The 19613-nt window shown below is 40.6% G+C and overlaps 1 protein-coding gene across 1 annotated transcript; it reads right to left on the reverse strand.

Annotated features, from left to right (window-relative positions):
• Window positions 1-1114: 1114 nt before the first annotated feature.
• On the reverse strand, window positions 1115-18127 carry PYGO1 (pygopus family PHD finger 1). Its single transcript, XM_054043029.1, has 3 exons — window positions 17737-18127; window positions 10849-10934; window positions 1115-8754 (listed from the first exon to the last, which is right to left on the reverse strand). The coding sequence occupies exons 1-3, from the start codon at window positions 17783-17785 to the stop codon at window positions 7621-7623; spliced, it is 1269 nt and encodes a 422-aa protein (XP_053899004.1). The 5' UTR covers window positions 17786-18127; the 3' UTR covers window positions 1115-7620.
• Between the last annotated feature and the right edge of the window lie 1486 nt (window positions 18128-19613).

Genomic DNA, 19613 nt, shown 5'->3' on the forward strand with positions numbered 1-19613 from the left:
GGACAAACTATAATTATAAAAACAACAAGGAGTCCAGTGGCACCTTAAAGACTAACATTTATTTGGGCATAAGCTTTCGTGGGTAAAAAACGTCACTTCTTGTGGATACAGACTAACACGGCTATCCCCTGATACTTGAAACCATAATTATAGTTGCATCTACTTTGGTTACACCAATCAGCTCCATATACAACTTAAGAAAAAATACCTACCAAATGCTGATCTGTTTACTTGTGAGCTGGGATTCTTAATTTAAGCAAAAACTAAACAGCATTACTTTTACTAGTAATGAAGTAAGTAATATTGATTTTTTTTAAGTTAAGCTAAGTCTGCTTGTTTGTAAACCCTTTAACAGAGAGAGGAAATGGGCTTCATTTCAGACCTCCTTCATGAACCACATTCTGGTACATGTGCATTGACACCCTTTGTTTCAGGCATTCCACCTCTCTGGCTTAATTCTGCAGATGATCGAGCTGTTGCTATGATGACTCATAGGAAGTGAAACCTTACAAGAGTTGCCATACTGGACCAGACTAGTGGTCCATCTAGTGCAGTATTCTGTTTCCAATAATGGAATGTGCCAGCTGCTTCAGCAAAAAACAAGAAACTGAAGTACGTAGTCAGGGTATAGCGTACCCAAAGGGAAAGTTTATTCCTAATGCTCAACAGTGACAGGTTGGTTTGTGCCCTTAAGTATGAGGGTTTATATCCTTTCCAAAATTCTTAAATTATTTTTAAAACAAACAACTCTGGATCTTCTAGTTATTAATATAAACATCCAATCCTCTTCTGAAAATTTTTAATTTCTCCGCCTCAACAACATCTTATGGCAACGAGTGCCACAAGTTAACTGTGTGTGGAGAAAAAATACTGATTTTAAATTTGCTCTCTTTGAATTTCATAGGATATCCCCTTCTTCCTGCTCCTTTCAGATATCCACCTCTGCCTTTCTCTTTGGAACTTTTTTCCAGAGAAGCTTTCTATTCTAAGTAATGCTTTCTTGAGTAGAATCCAACCCCTTGGCTTTAAACATGGGTCCATAGCACTCGGCTTTTAAACATTAAATCATAGACTTACTATGTTTTAACTGCTTTAAATTATACAGTGAGCCAAGCAAGGTGAAAGAGCTTTATAAAGCTTTATCATGTTAGCACTTCACATGATCAAAAAACTCCACAAACATCTGACCCCTATGCAGGCAGGCAATAGGGCCAGGTTGCAAGAAGCCTTCCAGCATTGCAGCCTCTGCTCCAGGGTTGCTTTGGGCTGGTGCCCCTACAAGAGAGTAACCTCTTCCAAAGGGGCAAGGACAGGGAGTTGGTTGACTGCAGAGGACATGCTGCACTGTCTAAAGGTTGCCACATTAGCTCAACACCCCAGAAGCTACTGTGCCCAAATTCCTTCTCAGAACAGTGAAATTTTACACTGTTTCCTGCCCAAGTTTGGGTCTTAACCAAATTAATCTTCACAATATAACTGCAAGGCAAGTTAAAATTTGTGCAAGCTGCATTCTCTGCATTAAATCAACAGGCATTTCCCCCTCAAAAATTAGCTTTATTTTGAAAACAACTGAAGCTGAACACCAGAAATGCAACACTGTTACATGCAGCGTGTGAGAAAACTTGCCATATACATTTTCTACCAATGCTGGACCTATAAAATCTCATAAACATGATATACCTACTACTAGACAGAGTTATAACATTTTTTGTTTTAAAAATGAAATGTCAACAATATTTATCAGCTCATGTTATGTACTGTCTGGATGGCAGTAGATCTGTAACTTCCTTACATTAACTCAACTTTACACTAGGGAAAAAATGTGCATAATGGACTAAATATCAAAAGGCCATAATGAAATGCAGTATCCACTCCGAACTCTAAACGTGCAAGTAGTTAGGAGGGATTGTATGTCAAATTTTAAAAATCCACATTTTTCATTTTAGAACCAGATGATTCCAACATTAAGAAAGATGAAAGAAAAAGAAAAGAACAAACATAAAAGAGATGAGAAGTATAATTGCCCTCTGTATATTACACAGTTGTTCAGATTTTAAAATGATTTTTGATATCCAGGTATACCAGGGAAGGTGAATGGTTGAGAATATAAAAGACATAAATTGTCATTGTTAAGGTTTTCCTTTCATTCTTCATAAAATATAATACAGCACAATGAGTAATGCTTAAATTATATTTCTCCTGAACCAAAATAATCTAGTTTGCGACAAAAAATGCAAATAGAATGTAAAAATTCTCCCTGTGGAACTTAAGTCACAGCATTATCTTTCTCCCCGTGAAACATTTTTCCCCTCACAGTTATCTCTGAAGGATGAGAACATGGAGCTGAATCCATAATCATTCAAAGACTTACAGCATGTGTCAATACAAGAGAGTAACAGAAATCTACAACATAGGCCACACTCAGACATGTGAAAAGAGGTATTTCTTAGCTCTTGGGATGAGTAATTTCTGCAGGTGGCTGTGCAGGGTTGTACACCTGGACCAGCTAGAATACAGGACCACATTAATACTTGTATGCTAAGCACAGAGAGGTGTTAAGCTCCCTTAATTTCTAATTAAGTTAATAAGAAATGATGACACTAAGCACTTGATCGGCTCCGGCCCTAAAAGCACTTAGAGCCTGAAATTGAACCTTTATTTTTATATAAAACATGAGCCTCTGAGAAAGTATACTAGTTCAATGCAAATGAGAGAAGACTCATACACCAAATGTAGTGCATGGTAGTTATATTGTTTTAGAGTTCTGCTTTTCAGTACACTTAATTCACTCTGGCTTTAAAGAAGAAAGTATTCTAATATAGCAAATCCTCAAACAAAAATTGGCAATTGACCACTACAAGAATAAATTTAAAATACATTGATGTCTACAATATCCTGCATTTTCATATCCGTGTCCAAAAGAGAAATAAATCAATGAAATTATTTTTAAACCACATAGAAAGTGATGTAATGGGATTGGCACACTTGTTATATGCAATCAAATGTGCACTCATTTGTTAGTGATATACTGTGAAACTCTTACTAAGCAAAAACACTTATAGCAACAAATTTAAAGATCAGGCACATTGTACATAAATGCTATGTGTTTTGAAAAGTATTCACTGTATTAGTTATGAATTGCTACCATCTACCATATCTCATTCTATGCAAGGATACCAGGCCAGCTACCAATTCATAAAGTGTAATGTTTCACATACTTCATAGAGTAGTTTAAAACACATCATGATATGAAATAATTTGTATTACATAGTAATTTAATCCCTTGCAATAGGGTTAATGTTGGACAAAGTCTGGACACTTTTCTTCCAATTTGAATTACATACATTAACTTTGCCACACACCACAGAACTAATGCATGTATTACTTCAGACATGCTTTAATTTATAATCAAAACAAAAAAGTTGTTGCAAAAATACATGTCACCAATGTGGAACACATTCAAGATTGTATAAAAGTACTGAACTGATATCCCAAAACAGGTATATGTAAGCAGTACATAAGGAAAGACTAGTTTTAATATGAAACAGTCATTTAAGTCACATACAACATAAGAAGCATGACCTTTTTATAAAATGTCACAGATACTTTTAGGCAGGCAATATTATATATAAATGAGAAGTATTTATTTTATGCAGAAGTTATTAATAATTTCTATTAAGTTGGAATAAAGAAAATGTAAAAAGGTGCTAAATTTCAACACCACTGATTTTGTAAACATCTCAAACCAAGAAATACATTTAAGAATATCTAATTATGAAGTCCAAATGAAGGCCCCAATCCTGCAAGCACTCTGAATTTTTCTTAACTTCATGCACATCATTTCACTGACTTCATTAGGACTATTCACCTGCTTAAAATTAAGTATATGTGTAAGAGTGTTTGCAGGATTGGGGCATAAGCGGAAATTTATACAGATAGCAAAGTATCTTATTGAGCAGCCCTGAAAATTATACTTTTGTTTTTAATAGAGCAAACACTAAATATGTTATAATACTTGGCACTTCTACAGTGTCTCTCATCTGAAGATTTCAAATATTAAGCCTCTCAGCACCCTGTGAAGTCAGTATTAATCCCATCATACAGATAAGTAAATTGAGGCACAGGTAGTTAACTGATTTGTCTAAGGTTACAAAAATAATCAGAAAAAGAGCCAGGAACAAAAGATGGGATTTTTGACACCCATATCTCTCTAATTCATAGACAGCAGTGCCTCTTATCCCACCACTAATTACAACACAATATTAGAATATTAAACCAGTACATAAAATATTTGCACATTTAAAATGGTCTAAGGCAGAAGTTCTCAAACTTCATTGCACGTAACCCCCTTTTGACAACAAAAATTACTACACGACTCCAGGAGGGGGGACCGAAGCCTGAGCCTGCTTGAGCTCCATCACCCTGGGCGGGGGGACCAAAGCTGAAGCTCAAGGGCTGCAGCCCCAGGCAGAGGGCCTGTAACCTGAGCCTCGCCACCCAGGCCTGAAGCCCTCGGGTTTCAGCTTCGGCCCCTGGCAGTGGGTCTCGGGCTTTGGCTTCAGCCCTGGACCCCAGCAAGTCTAACAGCAGCCCTGGCAACCCCATTAAAACACAGTTGCGATCCACTTTGGGATCAGGAGAACCACTGGTCTAAGGCAAAATAAGTTTGTCAGTGTTACCGACCAATTAATTTTCCAATTATTTATTTCATCTGGGATTAAAAATTAAAAAACTTGGGAAGCCACACTACTGAGAAGTCATTCTATGAAGCAGCATTCTGAGCCATTTTATAAAGGAGATGGGTTTGATCCACTTCCTCCATTCTCCATAAAACTCCAGGTTTGCAGATTTACAAAATCCTTACAATATTTTGGTGTGAAGCACCAGTACAACCTAAAACACTAACATTGAAAGAATTACATGATAGCTCAATACAAATTGTTTCATGTAGAGTATTACAAAAATCAGGTATACTAACTAACCCTCCTAATCCCATAACTAGCATGGTTCTAATTTTAAGCATGATTGTTCTTTTTCTCATACATACTTGAAATACTATTAGCTAACACACTCTAAAAACAAATGCATCTGCTCTCTGTAAATAGAGTTCAGAAATACTGAGACCACATCAATATCAATGCTATGATAGCTGTTTAATTTTGGTACTTTGATAGCATTTGCTAATGCCTTTTATTTGTAGGACTAAACATTTGGGTGGAAACTCACAGGTTTTCACCCCATGCCCACCCCCACATGCTAATCAATTAGTACATTTGGTTACATTCATATGGAAATATTTTTCTAACAAATGTAGAAAGCATATGTCTACTCTGAAATACTGGAATTGGTAGGGAGGGGAGGTGCAGGAAATTCTATGGTCATTTTAAACACAGTATCTGACTCCTGCACTGGATTGTAAAATGTTCAGTGGACTTCTAAGGACAAACACTGGAATCTTTTATTTGTATTAGGAATCTAGAAGAACTCATATCATCACAAACTAGCAAAGAAAGCATCGTCCCTTAGCCTCTGGTGGATTTCTTAGTCGCTGAGCAGAATTCTGATTTCTGTTACATCAGTGTAAATCTGGGGTAACTTCACAAGCTTCACAATTTGCACTGGTGCAACAGAAATCAGAATCTGGCGCATAGGAACCTATGCTACCTGAACAAGGTTTTGGTTTTAATTTCTACATCAATACTACAAACAAATTAGAATTAAACCAGTAAGCCACAGGTAAAATTCTTGAAGACATTACTTTAGCAGAGATTACTACTGTAAGTCATCAAACCAGTAAGAAAAATAGCAAAACTGAAGGTTAGCCTTTGTATTGAGCTAGTAATATTGAAAACACAGGCCCAAATTCGCCTTTACACCTCTAGGATATTCCCAGTGAGGCGATGTAAAAGGTGTGAGAAAGTACCACCACCTCTGGGCATCATTCTCCAGATACTGTAGAAGGTCTTTTAATAATATAAGCAAGCCGTACGTAGCCCTTTATGCTCATACATAACCTATAACATTAATGGGGAGCTACACACATACACCAAAAGGACAGCACATCTCCAAGTCATGTTTAGAAGCACAGTTACAATAGAACCTCACAAATTCACACTCAGTGGGGGAACCTTGTAAACTACTCAATTAGTAAACAATCAAAATTAATTAAAAGAATGATGATGTATCACAAAGTGACCTTTATGTTTCTATTCTATTTAGGTTCTTATACCATCCTTATCACCACAGTATCTGAGCGCCTTCAGGTAGTGCATTAAGCAACATGACTAGCATCTATCATGTTTGACAAGTGTGGTTTGGTTTTAATGATTATTATAACTCATTTGCATAAGGGTAAATATAATAGACAGATCTAGTAGCACTACCTATTATAAGGCTGCCCAACACCTTTCATTATAAAACCTCATTTTCAGTTGCTTATAACTTTGCCAAATTTTAACCGTTTGGGTTGAATTTTCATGCCGGGTGTCGAGAAAATTCCACAGTTTAGCTGTTTCCAAGAACAAGTTTAGGAAAAATATGCTGTGTTGCCCATGTTAAAATATATCTTAGAATTATTTAAATTGAGAGGCTCTAGCACTTCCATACTTTGGAAGTTGACTTTGGACTTGAAGTTTGGCAGGTGGATCACAACTTTTCCAAGCCTTATAAAAATTCACCCAAGTTGGCCAAATTACAAGACACTGAAAAAAATCACAGTTCACACAAGCTCAGTAAATATGAGAGCAGGGAGACGGTCTCTCTTGTGCTGTCAACGCTCTGCCAGCTGGTGCCCTGGCACCTAAGAGGAGGCATGTGATCATGTAAAATTAAAGACTATATCCTACTGTATATGCACAGAAAGGGCCTAATTCTGGCCTTCCCTAACTTTTGAATGCTTGACTTTGCAACCTTGATGTTATTTTAGTGTTTTTAAATGTAATGCTATGATATATGTTGTAAAAATACTGAATTTTTAGTAACGTAAGATTTCACTAGAATTCTTGGCTATTAAATATTTGCTGAGAAGTCAGGAGGCACTGTATTTTGAAGTGTAAACATCACAAATACTAAAACAATCAAATGCAAGGTTGATTAATTGTTTCAGATGCAGAATAAGAAAAAAAATTAAAATCCTTAGTGCTCATCTTAAAATAAAATTCATTAGAACTCCTCTTTCTCCATGTCACCTCCTCCACCTTTTCTCCTACCCACAGGACAGATAGCACTGACATGAGCAAAACAGTAATGGACATTCATAAAACATAACAATAATGAATGCTTCCAATATATAGTACCATCAAGGCTCAGCACTAACTGGCAGCCTGTATTCATCGAGGCAGATGTTCTGACATCAATAATTCCAGTAATTCATTTTTAATGCAAAACTTGCTTGTGATGAAACAAATACCAGACATATTTTGGATCTTCAAACATTGTCTGTTTCTGATCAAAGTTTAAATACTCACATAAACAAATGGAATTTCATGAGTGAAGATAGACTAAAAGCAAAAAAAAAAAAAAAACACACACACCAACCTTGATTGTCTATAGAAAATGAAGTATACCATTAAGAGCAATACCTCTGTAGTATGTATTTCAATACCGCATCAGTGAATGTCATTATCCATCACTATTCAATGCAGGTGGCCCTGCAGTCTCCCTAGTACGCATCAACTGGACATCCTTTTCAGCCATGCAAGTATCACAGCCCCATACTGCTGATGCTTCTGCAGTGAGGAGGCCATAAGCAGACTCAGTCATGCCCGTACAGATCCGATGAAACCATTTTTGACAAGAAGCTTCACACAAGATGGCATCCTGGTCATCATTAACTTCATGTGTACAAATTCCACATGGATAGACTGGCTCAGAGGATGAATGACCATGACGACTGAGGTGGAGAGATGTTTTGCTGCTCTTTTCAGAGTTGCAGCCTTCAGCTGTAACTCTAGGCTGACGGGGCTTGCTCTGAGTCCCATTAGCATGACTACTGTTAGTGTTATCTGCATTATGAGAATGGTTGCTCTCTTGATTTACTACAGTGTTTCGATTAACATTTTTTAAGTCAGCACTACCTTGGTTCACGATGTCATCTGTTCTGTGGTGATGCTGATGTGTAGCCGTGTTCTGGTTGGAAGTTTTGCTTGCACCTTGACTGAAGTCTTGCTTTTGTGCTGATGGTTTTGTCTGGTTGTAGGTGTTGGGTGGTGGAACAAAAGAATGGTTTGAATCTAACTGGGAATTAAAATGTGGATTGCTTGCAGTTCCAAAGTTAGATGTCATGTCAGGGTGTGGTATTTGACTAGTATTTTGTGGAGGAATGTGACCAAAGTTCTCACCAGGATTTGGTCTGAAGTGTTGACTGGGCATATTGACATTTTGACTCATTTGACCACTGTTATAAGATGGCTGATTTCCAAAACCTGTGTTATCATGTGGACCAAAGTTGAAAGCATGAGGTCGATTAAAACCCATTCCCACAGGGTTCTGAGGAAGTGGGTGTGGCTGGTTTCTGAGGGTGTAAGAACCACCATATGGTGAGGACATTCTGGGCAGCATGTGAGGTGGCATTCTGAAAGTGTTATAACCTCCAAAACCAGGGTAACCAGGATGGTTAAAATAAGGACTTCCTGAAGGTAGAGGTTTATAGGAGACAATATTATAGTTATCATCAAATGGATTAGCCGCTACAAGGTGGTCTGAGCTTGGATTCGGCGGTGGAGCATATTCAGATGGAGGAGGAAAGGAAGATCCCTGAAAATATTTAGAATATAACATTTAAATTAGCATTCGTATAAACTTCCCTACAAGAACACATGGGCTTTCAACCATAAAGAAGCTGGATTGGCAGCACGAGTGAACCAAAGTCTTCTGTTTATTCAGTCAGGAGCCACATGGGCAGCAACCATCAGTGTAAGCTTCCCCACACTACTCTGGCAGTGAGCCTTAAGTCTCATCAGAAAGGAAGAGAGAGAATAGTTCAGGCTCCAGGCTCATTCCTCCCTGGGCCTCTCTTGCAAGACTGCCAATATGGGCACCAGTTGTGGTGGTGATTTTTGTGATACAGTAGCCCCTGGAAGAGTGGTATACGGCTCTAATGCCACCATTGGTCTTTATATTATTAGGAGTCTGATCCTGCCATTGTCTCCCACACAGAACCCTGACTGAAACCAACTGAGTTCTGTGGCTGGAGTACATACTCTTATTTTATAAAGTATTTTCTGAGTTTGTCTTAAGAGCTATTTCATACAACTCATGATGCCATTAAAGTGATTTAGACTAATTTCACTATTTTTAAAAACTGCAGCTGTACAACATGCTGCCAAAAATGCTCACTGTGTGGTTTTGTTTCCTTCTTTTATTTAAGAAATACAGGATTCCCGCAAAATCATATAATTAAAACATAAAACCTCATGTTTAAATACCGTTTAAAAATAGATTTTCCTTTGTTTCCTCTCAGGCTACATTTACTAAATTAAAGGTCAAATCTTTCTCCTGACCCATCCCACTTTTGATGAGGCTATGCAAGACTTAAAAGATAGCAATACTACTGCATCCGTGCTGCAAGGTGTACAGGCAGGAGACAGTCTAACCAGCGGGACTCTCCATCTTCTGTGAACCAGAGGGATCTGCTCTGTGACAGCACTTTGTGGAACTGTGGCTGGGCTGGGAGCATGGGGGGTTTAGTGGACGCAGAGGCTGTATAAATGACTATAGAGAGTGACTGCGCAACTGACTCTCGTTCTGGTCCAGTTTGTGGGGAGAGTTCTAGCCTGCTCACCCCCACATAGTTCCCTCCTGCACAGTGTGCACAGAAGACAAGAATTTGGCCCCAAATATTTAGTAGCCTAGGCTGGGGAAATGATGCTGCAGATTTCTGTTGCCCTGCAAACTTTATTAGAGGTAACAAAAGAGGAGGAACTTATCTGCAGGACCATTATATTTATCATAATTCTGGTGCCAAAGGAAAGCTTCATTACTAGAGAGAACTAAGAGATCCAAAAGCCTGAAATTAATTGTGTATGCCTACAACAGTGGGTTTCACCACTACTTGAACAAGAAAAAGCAACAGACACCCAAGTCAACGGGAATCGGGCATGCATATTATAAGGTGGTAACTGGTCCTACATGAATCAAGTTATTCTCATTATGTGCCACTAAGTAACTAAGAGCAGATATTCTGAGACACAGTGCTGAGTGAACACAGAAGAGGACAATTCTACTTTACAGATGATGATCAATATCAATGTTTTGCATTAGCACCCAAATCCTATGTCTTCCCACATTCTCTCGAAGCCCCATTTCCAGTGGACAGAAGAGCCAAACAGTATAAATTCAATGTACCGAGTGTGCCTCATGACTCCCTGCATTGGAAAGCACGATGGGGGTGCACTAAAGGTGTGACATGAACTGCATGGACCCATTAGTCCACAAATCTTCATATATGGGGAAAGCAGCAGCCCGCAGCTACCACTCATACCCTGAAGATTCACACCAAACAACTGAAGGCTGGGGATTAAATTCTGTTCCTCAGAACTATGTCCACATGACTGAATGAACAGCCTGTTCACTCTGTGCATATTTACCAGAGACTTTATATTCTCCTCTTGCAGGATACATGCAATCTCCAGGGATTAAAAGCACTTAAATAGGAGTTACTTGTAACCAGCGTGAGGATGGAGAGGGATCTAAGATTTTACGTAAACACTTAATTATAAGATACTGGAAAGCTACTAATCTGTGCCTGTGATAAAGGATTGATATTCCTAGATGAAAGAGATACTCATATAAATTAGCAAAATCTGAGTGTATTATTTATTCAAAAAATCAAGATCAGAAGCAATTTACCTGTGTATTTGACTTGCGCTTTTTCTTATCTGGGCTTCCAAGTTGTACTCCTGGTCCTCCTAACCCATCCAATCCACTGTCACCACCTACAAAATTTCAATCAATATAATTCTGCATTTATTTCAATACAGATTTTATATTAATGTGTGCCTTTCTGTGTCATACCAAGAAAAGCCTGTGACAAACATCAAAGTATCACTATTTCTAGCTTAAAACTACAAAGTCTATAGAATGAACACACCTGGAGGTATAGGGAGCTGTAACACAACTACTGGAGTCCATTTCCATTAGAACATGAAGGCCTTATTCAAAGCCCATTAAAGTCTGTGGAAAGACTTCCATTAATTTAATTGGGTTTTGGATCAAGCCCTTGGTTCTTAAGGCTTCTTCTCTCACCAAAAAGGAATTATCTAAGATTCATCTCCCACTTAACTTACACAGATGTGGTGTTCATCAGCCTGGGACTCCCAGTGCACAATAGGCAGTTAGAGTATGTAGTTAAGGAACGAACAAGCAGAAACAAGTCTATGAATGAAAACCTGGCATTCTATTAATGAAAATCCCTGAAAACCTGGCATACAGCTGAGACAAGACTCTCAGTTTGTCATTTCCAAACTCCCATAAATTAAGTCTTGATCATGCAAAAGATCACCCCAGGAAAAATCTCACTATAATCAATGAGCCAGCACTAGGGGATTCCTTTGCAGAGGCCATATATCCTTATGTAGCAGTTAACAAAAGCTATTTTGGTACAAATACAGTTTCCTGCAATATGAGGGATGCTTATCTTCTTGATCCACTTATTTCATTTTAACTAAGAGAAAGAAAATCCAACCCTTCACTTGAAGTTCAGCTACACCTTTCATCAGAATGTGACAGACGCGTGAAGTCCTACATAATCCTGTAGTGCAAATTATGACTTTTTATTTTTAAATCCCTGTAAAGCTATAGATCAGTGGGGGGCAATCTGTGGCCCACGGGACGCACACAGCCTCTCAGGGTAATCCTTTGGCGGGCCGCGAGACAGTGTTTACATTGACTGTCCACAGGCATGGCTGCCTACAGCGCCCAGTGGCCACGGTTCGCCGATCCTGACCAATGGGAGCTGCGGGAAGCAGCAGCCAGCACCTCACTTCAGCCCGCACTGCTTCCCGCAGCTCCCATTGGCCAGGAACAGCAAACCACAGCCACTGGGAGCTGCAGATGGTTAATATAAACACTGTCTTGCAGCCCGCCAGCAGATTACCTTGATGGGCCGCAGGTTGCCCACCACTGCTACAGATGGATAGAGGAGATTTTAGTGATAAATGTCCCATTACATTAGTAGTAGAAATTATTAATTTGTTTTGGGAATGAAGAGTAACCTTGAGCCAAAGTCATGGACAGACGATGTTAAGGTGACAGATTTTAACCTGGTAGAACCATCAATTGTGAACAGACTGTATACAAGTTCATTCTTTTTTGTCCATGCTCTATCTACATCTTTTCTAAAACACTATGATAAACAATGATTCTTTGCTGCTACATACAGTGGAATGTATGTAAACTGACCTCAGATTGGTACAATCATTTGATTTTTTTCAGAAAAGTGTGATGTCTCCCTATGTTTAAAATTCACATTAAAAAACTAGCCAAACTCCACCAAGATACAGATGTTTTGCTGCACATAAGAATTTGTTATTACTGAATGCAACACTCATCTGGTTACACAGGGTCAAATTTTAAAGGCATCTACAGACAGGCGTCTAGTGCTGCTAAGCAGGCTAGGTGCCTAATTCCCATTGTCTTCTCTTTAGGTGCTTTTGAAAGTCCCATTAGGTGCTGTCATAAATATAAAGGGAAGGGTAACAACCTCTATGGATGCAGTAATATAAAATCCCTCTTAGCCAGAGGTACAGAATCACTTACCAGTAAGGGGTTAATCAGTTCAATTAACCTAGTTGGCACCTGACCAGAAGGACCAATGGGAAAAGAATATACTTTCAAATCTTGGGGGGGGGGGGGGGGGAGAGGTTTGGTTGGTGCTCTCTTTGTTTTGGTTCCCTCTCGGGACAAAGAGACCAAGCAGGTAAACCTGCTCCTAAAAGATCCTGAAATGATATATCTAAAATTATCAGAAATTGTAAGTAATAGCAAGGAAATGCATTAGATTATCTTTTGTTTTAGCTTGTGAATTTTCCCTATGGTAAGAGGGTAATTTTATTCCTGTTTTGTAACTGGGAAGCAGTCAGAGAGAAATCCTCTGTGGTTTAAATCTTTTTATTTACCCTATAAAGTTATCTTCCATCCTGATTTTGCAGGGGTGATTCTTTTACTTTTTTTTTTTTTTTTTTTTTTTTTAAATAAAATTCTTCTTTTACGAACCTGATTGATTTTCAGTGTCCTAAAACCCACAGATTTGGTCTGTGCTCACTTTGTTAACCTATTGGTTGGCATAGTATTCTCAAGCCTCCCCAGGAAAGGGGGTGAAGGGGCTTAGGGGGATATGTGGGGGGGGGGATAGGGCTCCAAGTGGCCTCTCCCTGAATGTTTGTTTAAATCACTTGGTGGTGGCAGCAATACCGTCCAAGGACAAGGAAAGGAATTTGTGCCTTGGGGAAATTTTTAACCTAAGCTGGTGGAATATAAGTTTAGGAGGTCTTTCATCCGGGTCCCCATATCTGTACCCCAGAGTTCAGAGTGCGGAGGGAACACTAACAGGTGCCCATCTGTAAGCACCTAAAAGTATTTGAAAATCTGACCCATAGCAACAATGATTCTGATCCTTCAGCCCAGCTAAGGAGGGCTTGGTCCAAGTCAAGACCCTTTGCACCTCACCCATCCTCAATCCTGGTCTGTTCTGATGCCAGTTCAGGTCTCTAGCATAAATTAGAGTAGTCTGAAGGTAACTGTGTTTTACTGGGGCATATGGATGCTAGTTCACGCTCCTTTCTCACACATCCCCTATGCCAGTAAGGGATACAGTATAGGAACCATTACAACAACTCTACGTCACTCAGAATCCTCCAGCAGGCAGCTGAACCGGCTTTACAGCTGCTTTGCACACCCAGTATCACAAAGCTGCTCCAAACAGAGGAGAATCAGGCCCAGTGTATACCAGTTAAAATATCTGAGGATATTTCAAATATTTTTGATGGATTTCTTAGCCTCAAAGTCATTATTTTGCCAGTCAGCAGGGATTTCATCTTAGTCCCCACACTAGGAGGGCAGAAAATGCCATTGAGCCGATTTTCATTCAGATAACTCATACTGCTTCAGAACAAGGCTTTCAGGGAAAATTACTCATGGAGGAATCCTGTTCTGTACCTGTTTTAATATCTTCCTCTTGGCTCTGGCTGTCAAAGTTAAAATCCCACCTCATATTTCATATCGTGCGTGTGTGTGTATATATATATATATATATATATTTATTTATTTTAGGGATTATAATCCCTAATAAATAATTAATTTATAATCCCTAAAATATTTCACCACACATGAAGAAGAAGAATGATTGCCCCAAATCATCATGACTGGAAAAAAACTGGTAAATTTAAATCCTATTAAGTATCAGGCCAGGGGAAATTTTTTTTATCATTTTTGAGTATTAACATATCACAGCAGATCACCACAAAATTTGTTGAGAATAACTCTTTGGGATTTGGGGAGAAGTCCAATTCTTACGGTTTATAATGTAAAACGCCATGTCCCCTTATGGTGCTATGTAAAGTATAGCAGCCCATAGATTGTAAATATTAAATATTCCAATAAAAATTCTGCAGGAAGAAGGGATCATTACAAATACTCCCAAAATTCCAGCCAAAATGTCCTAGCTTGGTAAACGATAAACCATCTCCTCAAATTTTTCCCTGTTTTCCATCACCCAGGTGTTCTAAAGCATTCTTAGAGACATATCACAGTTTAACAGAGAGATGGTCTCATTGGCACCTTCTCTTTCATTCAGAATTACACAAACAATTTTCTCTCCCATTCATGTTCACACGGCATCCATGTGTCAACAAGAGCAATTGCTAATATGGAAAAATATTATCTGGAAAGTGTTTAATGTATTTTAGCTTCTTTTAATTAAATTCAGCAGCTGAAAATTGGGAGTGTTAAGTATGTGACCAGACAATTCTCTAGGGACCACTAGCAAATGCTCACCTTCCTGTAGCAGTTCAAAATACAGCCTAAAGCTCTGTAAGTTTTGTTAAGTATAAACTAGTACTCAAGGATCTGATCCCGCAAACACTTAAGTACATGAGTAACCCTACTTAAGTGAGTAGTCCCATAGGAGTCAATGGGACTACTCACATAAGTAAAGCTACTTGGATGCTTATTGATTTGCAAGACTGTTTGATGAAGTACTAAGCTTTTGTGATCTCATCTTTCTCTATGTGAGGCCAATAATGTAAGTTAGGCCTACAAATTTATGTATTTTTCCTTTTGGATTTTATAAGAATTTAATTTATACATAAAAGGAAAATTAATGTTACTCCTCACATACCTCCAAGAAAACTGAACAAGGGTCATTATCAAGCAGCCAAAATAAACTTTCCTGAAAGTCACTTCTTGTATCCACAGTCTTTTCATTCAACAATACACTGAACATTTGGGTATTTTGCAATATACTAGAGTTAAGGTTGCAAAATGGTTTCAGCATAAGCCCCTGTTCTCAGACACACTCTGCTTTCTGTAAAAAAAAAATAAAATAAAATAAAAAAAAAATAAATAAATAAATAAAAAAAAAAAAAAAAAAGCATTTTGGCTTAAAGTCCAGGGGTCAGCAACCTTTCAGAAGTGGTGTGCCGAGTCTTCATTTAGCCACTCTAATTTAAGATTTGGCGTGCCAGTAATACATTTTAACGGTTTTAGAAGGTCTCTTTCTATAAGTCTATAATATATAACTAAACTATTGTTGTATGTAAAGTAAATAAGGGTTTTAAAATGTTTAAGAAGTTTCATTTAAAATTAAATAAAATGCAGAGCCCCCCGGACCAGTGGCCAGGACGCAGGCAGTGTGAGTGCCACTGAAAATCAGCTCACATGCCGCCTTCAGCACGCGTGCCATAGGTTGCCTACCCTTGGCTTAGACTTTCTATGCTTGTCACATGTGAAAGCTATTATTCCCCCTTTCAAGTTTTTGAAAAAAATGTAGTTCACCCATTTTTGAATGTTGGGAGAGTGGGGGAATAAATCTGCACACTTCTATTTTACACACACTCACTCTCAAGACAGGGGACGCTTAAAACTTTATATGTAAATAAACAGGCCCTGATTCTGCAAAGACTTTTATGCAACTTCACACAGTAAGCACAGTCTGGTATTTTACAGTATGTGAAGTAAAGCACATGTAAGTCTTTGCAGAATTGGGGCCACAACCCTGGATGAGTAAGTAGTCCCTTGGCTAGGTATGGGGTTTGCTTTTTTTGTTTTAAGAAACAAACCAAGAGACTATAGATGGGGATGAGGGGGCACTGGTTCAATGGGCATCTGCTGTGGCCCTAATCCTGCAATGATTTATGCACCTATGTAACTTTATGCCCTGCGGCAGTATCCTATTGAAATCAATTGGCTACTCCCAAGTATAAAGCTATGTGTGTACTTAAGTGTTTGCAGGATCAGAACCTATTATTTAAATTAGCTTAATGAATCCCAGTCTTCTTGTGACATATTTTCTCTGCTTAACCTGCTAGGTAAAGTACTGCTGCTCTACAGTACTCTACAGTTGCTAGAACAACTGAAATAAGTGAATTGTAAATATCTGAGTGAAATACACAGTAAAATCCTTGTCCTCTTCCCCCCCCCCCCCCCCACAAAAGGCTAACATCAAAAACATTAGAAAAATTCACCACAATTTTCAATCCTTTCACAGATACGCTGTACATTCCAGTATCTCATTCCAAAACAAAGGTCTCTCTTTTGCCATTGTAAAGATACAGCTATCACTATGTAAAGAGATGTGCTGCTGCCCTGGTAAGCCAGCCTTGCAGAAAATGGTCTCCAGCCAAACAGCAGCAGCAAATAGGCAGACAGGGATGGAACTGTACTTTCCCAATACATTTCAATGAGGTGTGAGCTTCAAAACCTCACTGGGCCCATACAAATACTGCCATTATTAACAGAAGATAATTTTTTTCCTTCTCTTTTCCAACAAATTAAAAAAAAAACGAATATTAGTTTAGTGTTAAGGGTGAGAAAGTGAAAACTCGAAGTTTGGAAATACAATTTACTCTGTGCAGGAGCGTTAATATGGGCACATGGTGCAGCCTGTACTATACCTATTTAAAGCATACTAATATATTACACGTCAAGAAAACGAGTAGAAATGCTGCATGTGTGTAACTTGGTTGGACAAGTTAACAATACTCCTGTATCCTTTAATATTAACTTTTGTACTTTAAACCCCCAATCCTAAAAATGGATCCACACGGCTACAGGGGTCCACCCACGCAGATCAGTTCGCAGGATCGGCGCCTCACTGTACAGACTTAATATAGCATTCAAAGAAATGCAATTGAGCAATGCTACTTTCAGAGACATCTGGATACCAACGAGCCACGGCAATGCATAAAACAGATCGCAACAGTCATGAGTCAGCCGGACACACAAGTACACATCCAGATAAATGACACCCCCACGGGGTGTAACACGAGCTGGGGCAAGCGGGAGCCCCGAGTCCCGCTCCTGGAGCAGCTCCCTGCCCAGAAGCGCGGCAGCGGCAGCCCCTCCAGACGGCCGGAATGCCGGCGCTGCCTCCAGCTCCCCGCGGCAGCAGGGGGGACGCTCTAGCTCAGACTGCGAGCGGGAGGATGCAATGTCTCCTCGGCAGAGTTAGGCCCAGGACCCCCCGGCTGTCCCTCCGGTGTCCCCAGGGTGCCGGCCCGGCTCCCCCCCGGCCCGCTGTACCTCGGGATCTCTTCAGCGCGATGGGATCCTTCTCCTGTTCCGCTGACATTACAGACGGCGGCGCATGGCTCCCACGGCAGCAGGAATCGAGGCGCTTTGATGTTGCGGCGGCGGCTGGCCAGCACCCCGCCTCCTCCTCCGCCTGCTGCTTCGGCTGCCGCGGCCGCCGCAAGCCGGGCCGGCCACGGGGAGCTGCCAGACTTTGCAAAGTTTGGGAGCGGGAGGGCGGCGGGCGAGGCGCAGGGCCGGCTCCGCTCAGCGGCGGTCCCGGGGCTGCTGCTGCGGGCAGAGCGGCCGGGGGACTGCTCGAGGGGGCTGGGAGCGCGCAGCTGGGCGAGCCCCCTGCATATCGCAGGCATGTGCCTGGCTCGGCGCCCGCTGCCGCCGGGCTGTCAGGCTAGCGCGTCCCCTTGGCTGCGTACAGCGCCCTCTGCGGAGACAAACCCCACGCCTGCCCCTCGGAGATGCAGGCTCCAAGCCCCCCAAGCCTGCGCCAAAGCCCTGCAGTGGGGCTGGAAACAGCCGTGGCTTCCCCCATCCTCCCGTCCTCCGCCACGATCGACTGAGGAGAAGCCCGGGAAAGGATCCCCTCCAAGCCCCTGCTATTTCCAAATGGGCCATAGCGCCCGGGGGAGGGTTTTACCCTGGCTGCTCCTCTGTAGATTTGCCTGTGGTTTGTATTATCCATCGGTAAAGTCTGTAACAAATCCACAGCCACCTAAAGCCATGAGTCTGCTGTCGGCTCAGTGCAAGCAAACTGCGTCCACGTGGAGACCACTGAAATCTTTAGGATTCCATTCTGCAGGCCCGTCAGGGTCCCCCAGCACAGGCAGATGGCAGGATCAAGGTTTGGGCTACACTTAAAAGTTAGGTGGACATAGCTACAGTGCACAGACATGTCAAAAATTCAGGATGTCACTATGTAAACCTAACACCCAGAATGTTTCCATCAACCTACCTGCCTCCACGCTGGCTTAAGCAATGGAAAATCCCTTCCCTCACTGCAGAAAGTGTCTATAATACAAAAAGAACAAGGAGTACTTGTGGCAAATGTATTTGAGCATAAGCTTTTGTGGGCTAAAACCCACAGGTGCGTAGCTGCAGGGCTGTAGCCGTGCTGCTATAAACCCTGGTAGTGTAGGCATAGCCTGAGACCTGGTCTACACTAGAAAATTAAGTCAGTTTAACTACAACAGTCAGGGGTGTGAAAAATCCACAAGCCTAAGTGGCACAGTTAAATCAACCTAACCCCCACTGTAGACAGGACTAGCTGGACAGAAGAATTCTTCCGTCAACCTAGCTACCACCTCGCTGGGAGATGGATTACGTATGCTGCTAGGCAAACCCTTCCTGTTAGCATAGGTAGTGTCTATTCCGAAGTGCTACAACGGTGCATTGTGCTGCTGTAGCATTTCAAATATAGACAAGGCCTAAGACTTCACAGTAGCACATTCTGATGCTTAGTGGGAAGCCACTGCAGCAGCAAAGCTAGAACTTGGAATTACCCACTCCAGCGTACACTTGAGCAAAATCTCCCTTTACCTTTAGCAGCACAGATCCCATGCCACACAGCTGAGCAGAGTTCTGATTCCATCTAGTACAAGGCAGCAGGCAGTACATAGGAACACTAGCCACTCACTACAATATATTACAACCCACTATACACTTCACTCCAGTCTTAAAGAGCTGTGCATCTCACATAGTATTATTTATGTGGATTGCAGTAGTGCCCAGAAAGTGCTAGGCGCTTTCAAAAAATACCTAAGATGTAGTCATACTCCTGAAGAGGATAGAATCTGAAAGAAAGAAAAGAAGGAGGGTGATAAAACACACAATCCAAGGGTTCAGAGTGATGGCTGGCTCACAGATTGGTACAT

Source organism: Malaclemys terrapin, chromosome 10, assembly GCF_027887155.1.
Source record: "Malaclemys terrapin pileata isolate rMalTer1 chromosome 10, rMalTer1.hap1, whole genome shotgun sequence".
Lineage (NCBI taxonomy): Eukaryota > Metazoa > Chordata > Testudines > Emydidae > Malaclemys > Malaclemys terrapin.

Coding starts and splice junctions, on each gene's coding strand:
- PYGO1 (XM_054043029.1), bottom strand. CDS start 17,785: ATGTCAGCGGAACAGGAGAAGGATCCCATCGCGCTGAAGAGATCCCGA. Junction 10,935..17,736: donor CGCGCTGAAGAGATCCCGAG/GTACAGCGGGCC, acceptor GAAATTTTGTAG/GTGGTGACAGTGGATTGGAT. Junction 8,755..10,848: donor AGCGCAAGTCAAATACACAG/GTAAATTGCTTC, acceptor AAATATTTTCAG/GGATCTTCCTTTCCTCCTCC.